This window comes from Morone saxatilis, unplaced genomic scaffold (assembly GCF_004916995.1).
Source record: "Morone saxatilis isolate NCDOM2014 unplaced genomic scaffold, NCSU_SB_2.0 Contig23, whole genome shotgun sequence".
In the NCBI taxonomy this organism is placed as follows: Eukaryota; Metazoa; Chordata; class Actinopteri; family Moronidae; genus Morone; species Morone saxatilis.
In genome coordinates this window covers 10660072-10673356 of record NW_023339796.1, presented here as the reverse complement: position 1 = coordinate 10673356, position 13285 = coordinate 10660072, and the positions used below count along the sequence as shown (strand labels likewise).

The following is a 13285-nucleotide window of genomic DNA, read 5'->3' as shown; positions in this document are numbered from 1 at the left end:
CAGAGTCACAGATACAAAAAAATGCTTTATGAGGTGGTTTCTAATTGTCAGTTTAAAGATGTTTTGGTTTATGTTATACTGTAAAAACGACCCTTTATGTACCTATTGAGAAGCAGTATAATGTTCTTCAAAAACATGTTTAATTCCAATCTACTATGAAAAACAGACCTCATTCATATGTGTCAAACATGTGACATTGCAAAGGGGGCCTCCACTGAGTGCCTTTGAGTATTGAAAGAGCGAAGGTAGTCAAATCCCCATCTTCTAACTTCACTCCTTCCCTACCATGACCAAAAGTCAGAATACCTACAGTTTAAAAATATTACATTTTATGTCCATTTGGACAAAAGCATTCAACATGATACTGTAATTAAACTATTTACATTTGCAAGCCACTACTATCTATTGAACACTGGTTTGTATTTCTTTATTTTTACTTTACCAACTGTAAATTCAAGAAAATGTTTTCAAATTTTGGATACACTCGACTGTACTGTGTATTATCAAACTGAACTTCAAACATCAGTTATAAAAGAAAACATACTCTAATTTAAGACACAATTTCAGTTTAATGGATGTGTACACACTTCACAAATACATGCTGAATTTTGAAATTGTTAACACTCTGTGAGGACAACTTCTTTTACTAGCACTCTGTGTTCAACAACTTACATTCATCATGAAGTTGAATTAAAACCACATATATGCAGTTCTAACAACATTTTATCAATGTAGGCAACATTAGGTAGGTTGTGTATTATTTCAGTTAGTGAACCTTCACAGAAGGCATTTCAAAATTAACACTGTTTTGTGGAAATAGCATCTACAGTAGCATGAATTTGCAGCTATAGTGGCACTAGAGTGGTATGACAGCTCAAGCATACAGTACAATAATAAAAAGTTATAAAAAGTTTTTTTTTTTCTGTGTATCAAGTTTAAGCTTTACTGTCTGCTTTAATAAAACACATAGAGACATGCAACACAGAATTAAAATACTACACTTAGCTGATAAGACATTAACTGTGTTGGTGAACTGTTTTGTGTCTTATAAAGTATTTTCTTTATAAACACCTGGACAAATCAGGATGAGAAAGATCTGACCACACAAGCCTTTTCAGAGGAACTATGGTAGCTTCATGTATAATCTATGTTCAAACACATAACATTATAAAGTGCACATACTACAGCTCATGACACAGACCACACAAATTCCATATTCTCTCCATACGTACAATAGTCTATCCCCTAAGATATAATATAATAATATAGATTATATACATAATATATAATCATGCTGTAGCCTCCATACATAAGCAGCTGAGGTATGTTTCTAAAATTCTTATCTATCAACAGAAAATGAGAAAAGCAGCAGACAATAACTGCACAGTGTGTTTGGTTAGAGATATATGAGGATGGCTCAATGAGTGTATATTTAAAAGTATAGTAGATAGTACACTGTGCACATGCAACTTTCAAGCCAAAGCTGGCCCACACAATCAAGTTCTTATGATAATACCTGTCTGATGAAGCTGGGTCAGATTATGACCACCATTAGCACCGTTTAGAAATGCCATATACAAGGGAAACACCTTTCAAAGTAAAGCAATCCAATACAGCACTAGCAGAAACAACCTAAACAGTTGAGTAGCCATTTCTCTGACAGTTTCATTAATAACTTAATATTGTAAGCTTCACAAAAGTAGCATTTATTGCATGGTAATTCTACTTGATTGATTCATACTAAAAGATGCTATTGTTTTTTTTTATTCAGCCTTTGTTTCTCTAGCAATACAGTTTTAAATTGTTTATTATTTAAGGCCAAGACATCTTCATGAAAAGTGATTGACTATCTACTATTAAACAGTTTTTATCTGTATATTGTTTTTTTCTATTGCTTACATTAACACAACACAGTGGATCACATGTCAGGAAAAGGTTTTGTGGGGTAGCCAGAATTTCAGCCCGTGCCTTCAGGTGCATGGACTCAAAATTAGGTAATTTACATGGACAGGAGGGTTGGTCCAAGTGGCCACAGCTGGAGCCGTCACATCATTGTAGCCCTAAAAATAAGACGATTCACTCTTAGAAGGTTACAGTTACTGTGTATCTGGAACAATCTCTTGTTTCAGCTGCACTACCCTGCACAACAATTGAGACATGCCTCCCCCTTGTGGATGTTTTGAAAGAATTCCTGTGAGAGTTTAATGTTTGCAGTGATATTCTGATCTGTTTTTACAAATTACAACAAGAAACAACAAAACAGACCAACCTCAACTATCAGTTGTGGGCACACACGATGATCGCCGTGATCTGCACATAGTTTTCTGTGAAATAAAGCAAAATTAACATAAATAAATGATTAATTTGAACAAATGTGAATAATATTGAGACATAATATAGGTTTGCTTATTTTACTCACTGAAGCTTCTCTACCACATAAACAAATATTGAAAATATTAGTATTGCTAATATATAAGCTTCAGAAAGTGTGCAACAAACATATCTTTTCTTTTCTAGATCCTCAGTTTATTCATGATAAATGCAGACTAGGACTGTGTATTGTACCTTTGTATAAAGGCGATGATGAAGGACTGAGTCAGATAGCCAAGGATGTCTTAAGGCCTCAGATGCCCCCATCCTCCAACTGTTGACAAACACAACGACACATAAATATTACTCACATGTTAAAAACCACCACATGCTAACCGTGGCACACAGAAAGGCGGTAAATCAGAATGAAACCCTATGATGATACCCTTTATTCACGATGAGCAGTCTTGAGATGAAGTCCTTGGCTTCTTCAGATGTATCGACAAACTCTTGTTCCTCAAAGCTCCACTTACAGGACAAGATGTTATTCAGAGTCTCGTTGTCATCGTCGCCAAGGAAGGGACAGAGACCACTTAGACTAGCAGAAAGAGACAGACGGCCATTAACGCCAGTTTGTGCATGTGAGTGTGCGTATTTGTGTGTTTACTTACAGCATATAGGTGATGACGCCGAGGCTCCACATGTCTGTGTTGAACGAAACAAAGTCGTAGTTGATGACTTCAGGAGCCAGAAACTCTGGAGTGCCAAAATTCACTCGCAGTTTCTCCCGGGGTTTATATCTATGTGAAGAATGTAATTGAAATTCATATTAATGACATTTACATTTTGTATGTTTAGAGCAACAGTCAATGAAAGAGAAGCAAACACCAGTACTTACACCCTAGCAAGACCAAAGTCAATGATTTTGATCTTATTCGTGATACGGTTCACACACAGAATGTTTTCTGGCTGTAATTTATAACAAAACAAAACAACATAACTTGACTGAACTTCATGAAATGCATTAAGCCTCTTTTAAAAAAATATAACAACAAATATAAGTGACTTTGTTACCTTTAAGTCCAGGTGTAGGACGTACATTTTGTGCATGTGCTGCAGGCCCTCACAGATCTGCCTGATGAACACCACAGCGTCCAGCTCCATTAAAGTGTAGTTCTCATCAATGATCCTGTCAAACAGTTCCCCTCCTCCAACACTAAGGTTAAAGACAAATGCATAAAAAAAACACCACTGAAACACTAATGTAAGGCATTTTAAATCTTAAGTATTGTTTTATTTTAACATAATTCTTTGTCAAACAAAAGTGACAAAAAGTAACTGTACTTTAAACTACTTGGTATAAGATGTTCAATAAGCTTAGACGTTTAGAAAGAAATAAACATTTGTGCTGAAAATATAAAAGAAGGAGCATACTATTCAAGTACAAGGATGATGTCATTCCTTGACTCATAAGCTGCATAGAGCTGGATCAGGCTGGCATGGTCCAGATTATTCATGACCTGGATCTCATTCTTCACCACCTCCTACCAAAAACACAGGCGCAGATAGACGTACAGTAAGAAGCAGAAGCCGACAAACAGACACAGATGCGGACAAAAACACGGACACACAACACACAGACAAGCGAGCACACACACAGACAGACACGATGAGAGGTGTCAGCTGTTCTCTGCTATGAAACAATGCATCTTCTCTTCTAGGTCAAATATTTCTCACCTAGGTGAGAAGTATTTCCTCTGCTTCTGTTCCAAGTGGCCTTGTAGTGCACTAGTATGTACTAAAAAAATTGTAACTGACCCCTGCTTTTTATATGATGTGGCGTGACTCTCTATTATCAAAATAGGACTCATTCATTATCACGACACTGAACATCAGGCGCTGTACCTTTTCTTTCAGACTCCTGGCTTTGATGACCTTTGCTGCCAAAGTGAGGCCAGAAGAGTTTTCAACACATTTGTGCACCTGGCCAAAACGACCCCTTGAAGAGAGGGAGAGAAAATAATTGGATTTCAACAGTTACCTCAAAATTGTATATCCCAACAGCCTAGAAACAGTTGTGAAACAGCACAGGAGATAGTGTTTTATGTTTCCATGACAAATCAAAAACTGATCTTCCTTCAAACGGAGATGTTTGACTGTAAGACAGTGCGTGTACTTAATCTGTTATTTCATTAAATCTGAGCAGGGCTGTGTCTCCTCTTTGAAGACTTGGATTAACACTTAGTGATTAGCTACCAGCTGGCACCAGGGATACAGTTTCACATACCACTCAGTCCTGGGGTAAAAATAACTGCCGTGACTCTGAAGTTTTAAACCAGGAGAGGGGAGAAGAGAGGGGGTTACGCAATTAGGCTTCATAGGAATTGAGAACCTTTTTCTCACTGCCTTTCATCTGTGATACATAAATTGTTCATCAACAGCTTTCTTTTTTTATATTACATAAAGATTTTGAAAAGTGCTGTGCTCACCCGCCCAGGACTTCCTGCCAGTTGATGGTGTAGAAGTTGATTATCTGGTTGGGCTTGGCAGAGACGATGCGGTGATTGAAAGGAGCCGCTGGAGGAGGAGTGGTGTCTAAAGTAGGATGGGGGACCAGAGAAAAGACATAATCTGTTTTAATAAGTTATGCGGAATGTGAGAACACAGGAGCTGCAGCTACAGTGAGGCTTTTGAAAGGCTGCTATAATCAAGTTAGCACATTGTGTATTAAGGTGCTACGATAAACATCAACTCCAGTTGTTGTCTAAATATTACAGAGGAGCAACCATTCTTTAGCACAACACATCTTGTAGTCTGATTGCCAGCCAGCCAAAAGTCCTTAATCTGAATTCATACTACTGGATTGTACAAATTTAGTATTTGCTGATCCTCCATGAAGATGGTAAGAAAATATATGATGTTGAAATATAGTATGACCAATATCAGATAACAATATATTGGGTATATTTATTTTTTCAACATCAACATATAACATAAACAATTTTGATACTACTCCTTTAATTTTGAGTAAGATACATACAGTATTTTGTGTTTTACAGTTGAAAAATTAACTTGTCAGTGCTCTCTGGTGGACAAACTATGAAATGATAACACTGTTTCAAAGTAATATTTATTATTTGTGTGCTGCAATTTCTTAGTAATTTTCTTATTTATCAGCCAATTTATACACCAATACTGATATATCAGCATTAAGCTAATAATATAACAGCTGGGCTGGTGTATCAGTCTACCTTTAGTATGAAGTTCTTTATAAAACAACTATATACTCATATATTTGAGCAGTTTAATTCAAACTAATGTAAAGAATTCAACATGAAGATTTTGTAATGATTAACTTATTCTGGCACTGCTGACTCACCAATAAAGTACCGCTCTGCCTCATCCTCATCATCCTCCTTTGCTGCATCATTGTCCTTTCTCTCTCTCTCCAACCTTTGTTTTAGGTTTAACTTGAATTCAACCCCATCTGCCCTAAAGACGGCCCAGCCCTCAGACTCCAGACTCTGTTCATCCTCCTCGTCCTCCTTCTTCTCCTCCTCCTCATGCACCACCTGCACCACCTCCACCAGTTGGCTCTTTATGTGTTCCTCCACTACAATGTGTTCCTCAGTCACAAAGAAGTTGGCACTGCTGGCCTCTGATATCTGCTCCGGCTCGACCTCGGGAGATGGGGAGGTGTCTTTGTGTTCATCACTGCTGGAAAAAAAGTTTATTTTAATTTGTCTTTTGTTTGCTTTGTATCATTACAGCTTGTGTAGATGTGGATGAAGGCACATTTGAATTGATCTTTGCAAAACTGTAGAAACATGGTGGTTTAACATGGCGGACTTACTCCCTCCTATCAATATTATAATCCATTTCTGCCAATAGATCCTCCAAATTGTTACACACTACTGGACCAGTCACAATATCAATGAAATGTCTGGATGATTCAAACACATACAGTACATATAACAGGCCAAGCCTAATAATAAATTAAAACCTTAGCCGTGTGTTTAGAAGGGTCTCTAAAATATAATTGAATCCATAACAGATTAATGAGAGGATTAAAAAGATTAGAATTATTGAGTGAATAGCTTCATTTTTCTTTATTTTAATGTGCCAATAGTCTTAATCATTAATCTTATTTGACTAACCACCCAAAATCCCAAATTAGTAAATTTACTATAACATAAGACAAGGACAGACAGCTAATTCTCACATCAATTTGTGTTAAAATTACAATTCTAAAATAGGTAAAATAGCAGATTGATTTTCTGTTGATTATCTTATAGATTAATAATTTATTTTATACATGGACAAATACTAAAGAATTACATAAACATAGACTACCTTGCAGCAGTTGGTTCTTTTTCATCATCATGTGCAGCAGGGAACTCTGTGGTTTCTTCAGCAGGAGAAACAACCTCTTCCTCCACTTCCTCTGGGACTGGGGGCTTTTCTTCCCCTTTCTCTTTCTCAATATCCTCCAAATCAAGCTTGGGATCCTCCTCTGTAACCACTGGCTCTGCCTCCTGCACCTTTTCCACAACCTCCTCTTCACTAACCGCCTCAACAACCTCATCTTTTTCAGCCACGGCCACTTGCGAATCTTCACGCAGGAAATCCACCAAGTTGCAAGCAGGGGCTTCGGGTTGTTGATCTTTAGGGGACACTCCAGCCTCCAGATCCAGATATCCAGGGGTGATCTGCTGACCTGATTTCTCTGCATTCTCCCTGTTGAGTTTCTGCACCTCTTCAAGAAGCAACATCTGCTTTTTCAAGGAGATATTTTCTACAAAATGTCCAAAAAGAATCTGAATTTAGTCTCTCAAAACCTGTTAAATATCCACAAGTTTCAATATAAGATGCATAAACACTGAATACTGTTTATGAAAGGTTACCGGGGACATCAGGAGGCTGCCCAGTATTTCACTCTGACCTTCGTAACTTGGTGTACATGTAATAAGATATGTCTCTAACAGAGTAAGATGTTTCTCTCATAGCAAATTATTTTTGTATTTACATATAGCTCCTGCTGCTTCTCCCTGATTATTTTTAACTGGACACCAGAGTTTAAGCACTGACAGATATTTGTAGCATTAACTGTATATTGATCTCAGCACCTGCTGTGTCTGGAGGCTTCATCTTCTTTTGAGCTTTCAGACCCTTGGGGCTCAAACATGGCATATCTGTCCCATCTTTACCTTTGTGGTCCTTCAACTGTGAAATGCAAATAAAAAACAGTGAAAAGAGAAATCCGGAACATTCTGTTGTTACATTATCAAAGAAACTGTAAAAGTTTTTAAAGAAATATTGTGACATGTTGAATTTTGGTAGGTTTATCCTGCCTACAATAAACTATTCAGCTATACCTCACACTGTTACTTTTTAAAGGTCCCAAATCTAAAATGAAAGGCAACAGTGTTTTTTTCTTTCTTTGCCATAAAGTGGCATAGCTCCGGTGTGGCTACGCAAAAATCTCACAATGTTAAACGTTTCTTGTAAAGAAAGTCAGTCAATTATATACTTATATTAATATAAAGATAGCCCTTTCTGTTAAAACCTGAACAAGGCGTCAGCCTGCAGCCAGAAATGCAAAAGCACAAAAAACATACTTACATATCATAAATAAAAAAGACAAGTTCCTGCATACATGCAGACTGTACAATGAACTGCACAATAAACCTACAAATTTTCCACTTTTGCGAGAGGCGAGGAAATGCTTTGATCCATGGAGCTTCATCTTGTGAGAAGGCTGTGGAGAACTGGGCTCACATGCAGGTACTATCTCCTGATTCTCTTTACTGGCTTTATTAGAGGTAGTTTTCTAGTAAAAAGACAAGATGGCAGTGTTTAGTACGGTTATATATGAATTCACATGGAATGGAAGAAAAAGCACATGTTAAAAATGAATGTCAATATGACAGACAGGATTGATATGAAGTTAGGTTCACATATAAAACACACAATACAACAAATGAATTAAAAACCAAATTAATAATTAAATTAAATGACAGCAACAGGTTGATTTGATAAAGTTAGGCTCACATGTAAAACACAAGCAACACAACAAATGTATCACATAAATTAATAATTCAATGAAACAACATAAAATAATGAAAAGATGCAAAAATATAAACAACACTTGCTCTGTTTTCAGCTTACACATTAGCACATTTATTGCACGTCACCGTGTGCAGACTGACTTGTCTAATGGCATGCCTTTGATTATTCATGGCAGATGGATAGACAGCAGCAGGGCAGTGAATTTATAGCTTATCACTTGCCGCACTCGGCGATGGAATGCAAAGCCGACCCTGAGCGGAAAATATTACAAGTGACTGTAGGCTGTTGTTCAAATATTTCAGCTGAGGAAACTCACTAAACACTCTCTGATCAGGTTAGCATGGAAAAACCTGTCTTGAACCTGGGGGTGTCTCACATTTGCTTCTGAATACTGTTGTCAGGTAAACTACAGAGGGGATATTTCGAGTGCAGTGTTTCCCCAATGACAGCAGTGTTTTCTGGAGTTCAAAACTCTGATTGGGAGATTAGGGAATGTGTGGAGAGGCCATAAAACATAGGTTACATGTAAGATAGCTCACACCTCTGAAGATGGAGGAAGATGGAGAAACCACCTGACAAGTTCTCTGACAACCACAGAAATCCCCTGAAATGTGAGTCACACAGAAGCCATCAGATTGGTATGAGGTCATTAATCATCAGGATTTAATACAGCCACTTTGAATTGGCTTGAATTCAACAAGTCACATCTTAAATGAACACAAATATGAATCCACTACTGCACTATTGTACATTGTGCACAGCAACATAAGTATTCTTTCAAGTATCTGATAACCTTGCCGCATGATGTCATAACCACCACAATCAGGTGAGTTTTCTCTTGCTTGTAGGTCAGAGGAAAAGTGATATGACGCAAACCTCTGCAGCTATGCAAGTGATAGAAGTATGGTGATAACGTGCTTTAGGGTGTCTGAAAGTGCAGCCAAGCAGCACTGACCTTTATACAGGGTCATGGTCTGTGTACTGATTGTATAATATAAGCCCAAATCCTCAGGTTTTATTTGGAAGTGACTTCAGTGACACCAGAACCAACTTCACTGAGATTATATTTACATAAGTACATTTTTACTTTTCTGAACTTGTACCAGCAATTCCTGCAACACTGCATTCCGTGTTATATACAGACATTTACTGGAACCCCTAAATCAAAATGTACTGTGACAGCACTATCAGCAGGACTGCCAATAAAAATTTTATGAAGAGCTATTCTGTGCCGCAGGAAGTTCTGCAACTTGCAAAGAATCACATGGACAAGACTTTAGGCAATACCCACTGTTACCCACTTCACAGCAGAGGAAAACTGCTGGAAACTATATTGATAAAACACACCCTGTCCTAACTGGCAGAGATGAGCCGTTTAACTGAGTCAGTGAGAGAAACCAGAGAGATGGCGATTGAGACTGACTCATCACAATTCGTCGACACTTGACTCCTGGTGAGCTGAAGGGGTTAAAGCCCTTTTAGACCACAAACACTGCAACCCCTGATCCAAAAACAGCATTTCTAAACCGGGCCACTCACATTTCACCCCTGGCCTCACACCAGCCCTCTCGTGCCCTGCTGTGGGGTCCAGAGTGATACTTAATGCCCAAGGAAGGCCAAATGTGCACTCAGCATGGGTAGAAAAATCCCAACCCAGTGTAAATGGAGTTAAATTGGGGGTTTTATAATGAGCAGCAAGTGACTCATATTTATTGTGCAGCAAGCTTACGTAAAAAATTATGGCGTCTTATTATGCTTTACCCTTCAAATCAGCCAGTTGGCATAAGGTGTAAAATCATGCCAAGATCCTACGCACACCTACCGTTTACGCCCCCGGGGCTAATAACATACTGGGGAATTTAAAACAGCCAAGCGCAATGTCACATTACATTCGGTCAGAGAAACTGTTGGAGTGGAATCATGCTTTGGCTGCTATGATCATTTTCCACCTTGTTCTGCCAAGAACAACAAGATCTTTTGTAAGATCTAATTGATAATCAAAAGATCAGCATGGACATAGAGGTATCATTTGGCAACCACTGCGACAACGAACAAGAGCTAGGATGATCTGGTTGTACTGTAGTACCTGGAAAATGCAGCACATTTAGAAATCTAAAACTGGCAAAATAAAAACCTCTTAATTTCAGAGTTTCTCCACCATTCTTTTTTTAAATTAACCCCTGTTTGAAATATTGTTTTAGATCAAATACTTCGCTGACGCAGCGGGCAAACACTTTTTTGGTAGAATTAAACTGCCATGTACGAAGAAGTTATAATACATTAATTAGCGCCAATCGAGTGTCAGATTTATTAAAATTTTAGACACTTAAATGCTTATTTTAAAGTGTTTAGAATTCAAACCTCAGTTCATCACTAAATTCATGGAAAACCACTTTTGTGTCATCATGCAACAACACTAAGATGGCATTGTAGTTGCATTGACCGGTGTCTTTTTGATAAGTTTCACTTTCAATTTATAGAGAAATTTGAGTTTGTGTTTCACTGAGGATCTTTGTCATTCTCAGTGGCAGGGAAGCAACTGCAGTTGAAGGTTTATCAAACTACAGTTGATAGTTTACAACAGTTAACGATTGCATTGAAAATAGGAATATTGAATATAAAATATGGCTTATAGAACGTACATTTACACACACATTTACTTATTTAACTTATAATTAATATACATTTTTGGGGAATTATGCATGTTTTTGAAAATGTAAATTTTTTTAAATGTTGAGTGCCCCCTGCAGTACTCCAAAGTATCCCTAGGGGAGAAACACGTCCTTAATCCATATCAACAATAAAAACATTTGGAATATATTTATCCAAAACCTACTTTATACAAAGTGAACGTAATGCAGCTTTTTCCACATTTGGCTATACGGTCTGTACACACTTGAAGCAAAGATATATTTTTTTTAATTTCAGCGTTCTTAGTCTCACCTTGTCAAGCTTCTTGTTTATTGTGTCTGTAGATTTCCTCTTAATGGCTTGCTTGCCTTTATTGTCTTTGGGCTTGGAGCCCTTCCGAGCTGCAGGGCCTTTGAACATCAGCTCCATAACCCTCGAACTCTTCACCGTCTCCCCAATAAAGCTGATCATCTGCTGCATGCTGAGGACCAGTTTTTCCATCCCCTCAAGCTTCTGAGCCTGCTGCTCGGACCGCTGGTTCACCACCGACATTATGGTGCTCATCTCATGACAGATCTCCCTCACCTCTCGCCCCATGACCTGGGTCTGGTTCACCATCCTGGGTGGAAGATGGATCTCCTCCTTGTCAACCTTCAGATTCTCCATATCCTTTTCAATGAAGTCAATGTCTTGAGACATCCCATCTAGTCGGTTGAGGACCTTTTCTTGGATGTTGATGAGCTTGTCCATCTTACTGCTCAGTGACTCAATCCTATTTTGGATGAGGTCAAAGCTTGCGCAGTTGCCATCTCCTACTGTGTTCATCAACAAGGAACTCATGGCTTCCAGTGATATAAAAATCACGTTAAGACACCAACTTTAGACAATTGGACCAATAACGTCCGTGAAACAGACAAAAATACTTTTTCAAAAATCGTAGCCAGCTCTACCCTTCAGTGCTCCCTGTTTGTTTGCAAACTAATTAAGATACAGAAAAGTGGAACAGAAGTGATTCAAGCTAAAAAACAAAAACAAATCACCAGCAAAGCAGATGAAGATTTAAAACCTATTAAACTGAAAACTTGAGTAAAGTAAGCTTTACTTCTCTGTTTCTCTTACACTTTATCCCCGGTGCCTGCTTCTCTCCACACTAGAAATAGTATAAAGGATGGAGTGAGCCAGTGTCCCTAAATGTAAATGGACTGCCTACGTCAGCAGGGGTCAAGTGTTTGGGGTGGGAGCTTGGCACTGCTTGGAGCTATGAGACATTTGAGAGCCTTTAAGTGTTAAGCCCACCACCGTCACTCGCCTGCTAGGTGTCAAAATGGTCACTGTACACAGTACTTGTTCGGTGTAAAGTAAAACAAGTGTTTCAATGCTCATTCGTCTGTAAATTTGTTCCTATTCAAATGACAATGGCATTGATTTGTTGCAACAGATGGACATGTCTGGTCCACATCGTTGAGTGGACTGCACAAGTGTCCAACAAAGGAGAACAAGCTCACAGGTGGGTTTTATTTTTTCAAATTTTCAAATTATAATCAAACAGTTATTCAAATAATATTCATAGAAAAAGTCTGAAATGACTTGGCTGCTGATTATGTGGCACTGCTCAACGTTGGTCTGTCTGTGTGTACAATTGTGAATGAGAACCATGTTGCAATGCAAATTCCCTCTTTATCTCTTGAATGCCTGTAACTTGCACCCAGTGTCATTGGAAAGAGTAAGCCTGCAGTTCCTGGCCAAGGAGACCTAGAGTAAGATGTGCAGACATTCTGCTGAAAGAAGAGATGAGTGACATGGATGATTAATATGGTGCCTACTCTCTGACAAAAACATCCACTGATAACCTCCCTCAAGAAAGTAGGGGATCAGTTTTAACTTAGCTCTTGTAATATGACCAGAATCTATGTTCCCTATAAATCAAAATATGTATGATTTATTCCAACAACAGACATGTGTTTATGTCAACAACTAGGAATGAACAGACACTGAATAGACAGAGAAGAAATGCTATAGTCAAAAGTATTTAAATAACTACATGCTCCAATGCACTTACAGTTGTTTACTCAAGCTATTTCCTGACAACTTTGTTGTCAAAGTTTCAAAAACTCATTTTGTCCCCATAAATTTGTGGGTGATGGAGCTCAGGAGGAATCCAGCTTTGCTTAAGCCACCATGAAATACTTTTAACAACAGAGGCACAGACTGCAAACTGAGCCACGGTGACCCCAGCCAAACTCACCTCACTCTGGTGGCCCAAGCCAAAAATCTG

At 38.2% G+C, this 13285-nt stretch overlaps 1 protein-coding gene across 3 annotated transcripts; it reads right to left on the bottom strand.

The window, feature by feature from the left end:
• Positions 1 to 549: 549 nt before the first annotated feature.
• On the bottom strand, positions 550 to 12183 carry mylk4a (myosin light chain kinase family, member 4a). 3 transcript variants are annotated; one of them, XM_035670314.1, is made up of 15 exons: positions 11323 to 12183; positions 8003 to 8140; positions 7437 to 7533; positions 6664 to 7105; positions 5690 to 6027; positions 4800 to 4905; positions 4216 to 4309; positions 3745 to 3854; positions 3385 to 3526; positions 3209 to 3279; positions 2982 to 3110; positions 2756 to 2908; positions 2566 to 2644; positions 2270 to 2324; positions 550 to 2060 (listed from the first exon to the last, which is right to left on the bottom strand). In XM_035670314.1, exons 1-14 carry the CDS (start codon positions 11848 to 11850, stop codon positions 2271 to 2273), a joined length of 2481 nt encoding a protein of 826 aa, XP_035526207.1. In that variant the 5' UTR covers positions 11851 to 12183; the 3' UTR covers positions 550 to 2060; position 2270. The 3 variants fall into 3 exon arrangements, with proteins under 3 accessions (XP_035526207.1, XP_035526208.1, XP_035526209.1); XM_035670315.1 differs by having other exon boundaries at positions 5690 to 6024; XM_035670316.1 differs by lacking the exon at positions 8003 to 8140.
• Between the last annotated feature and the right edge of the window lie 1102 nt (positions 12184 to 13285).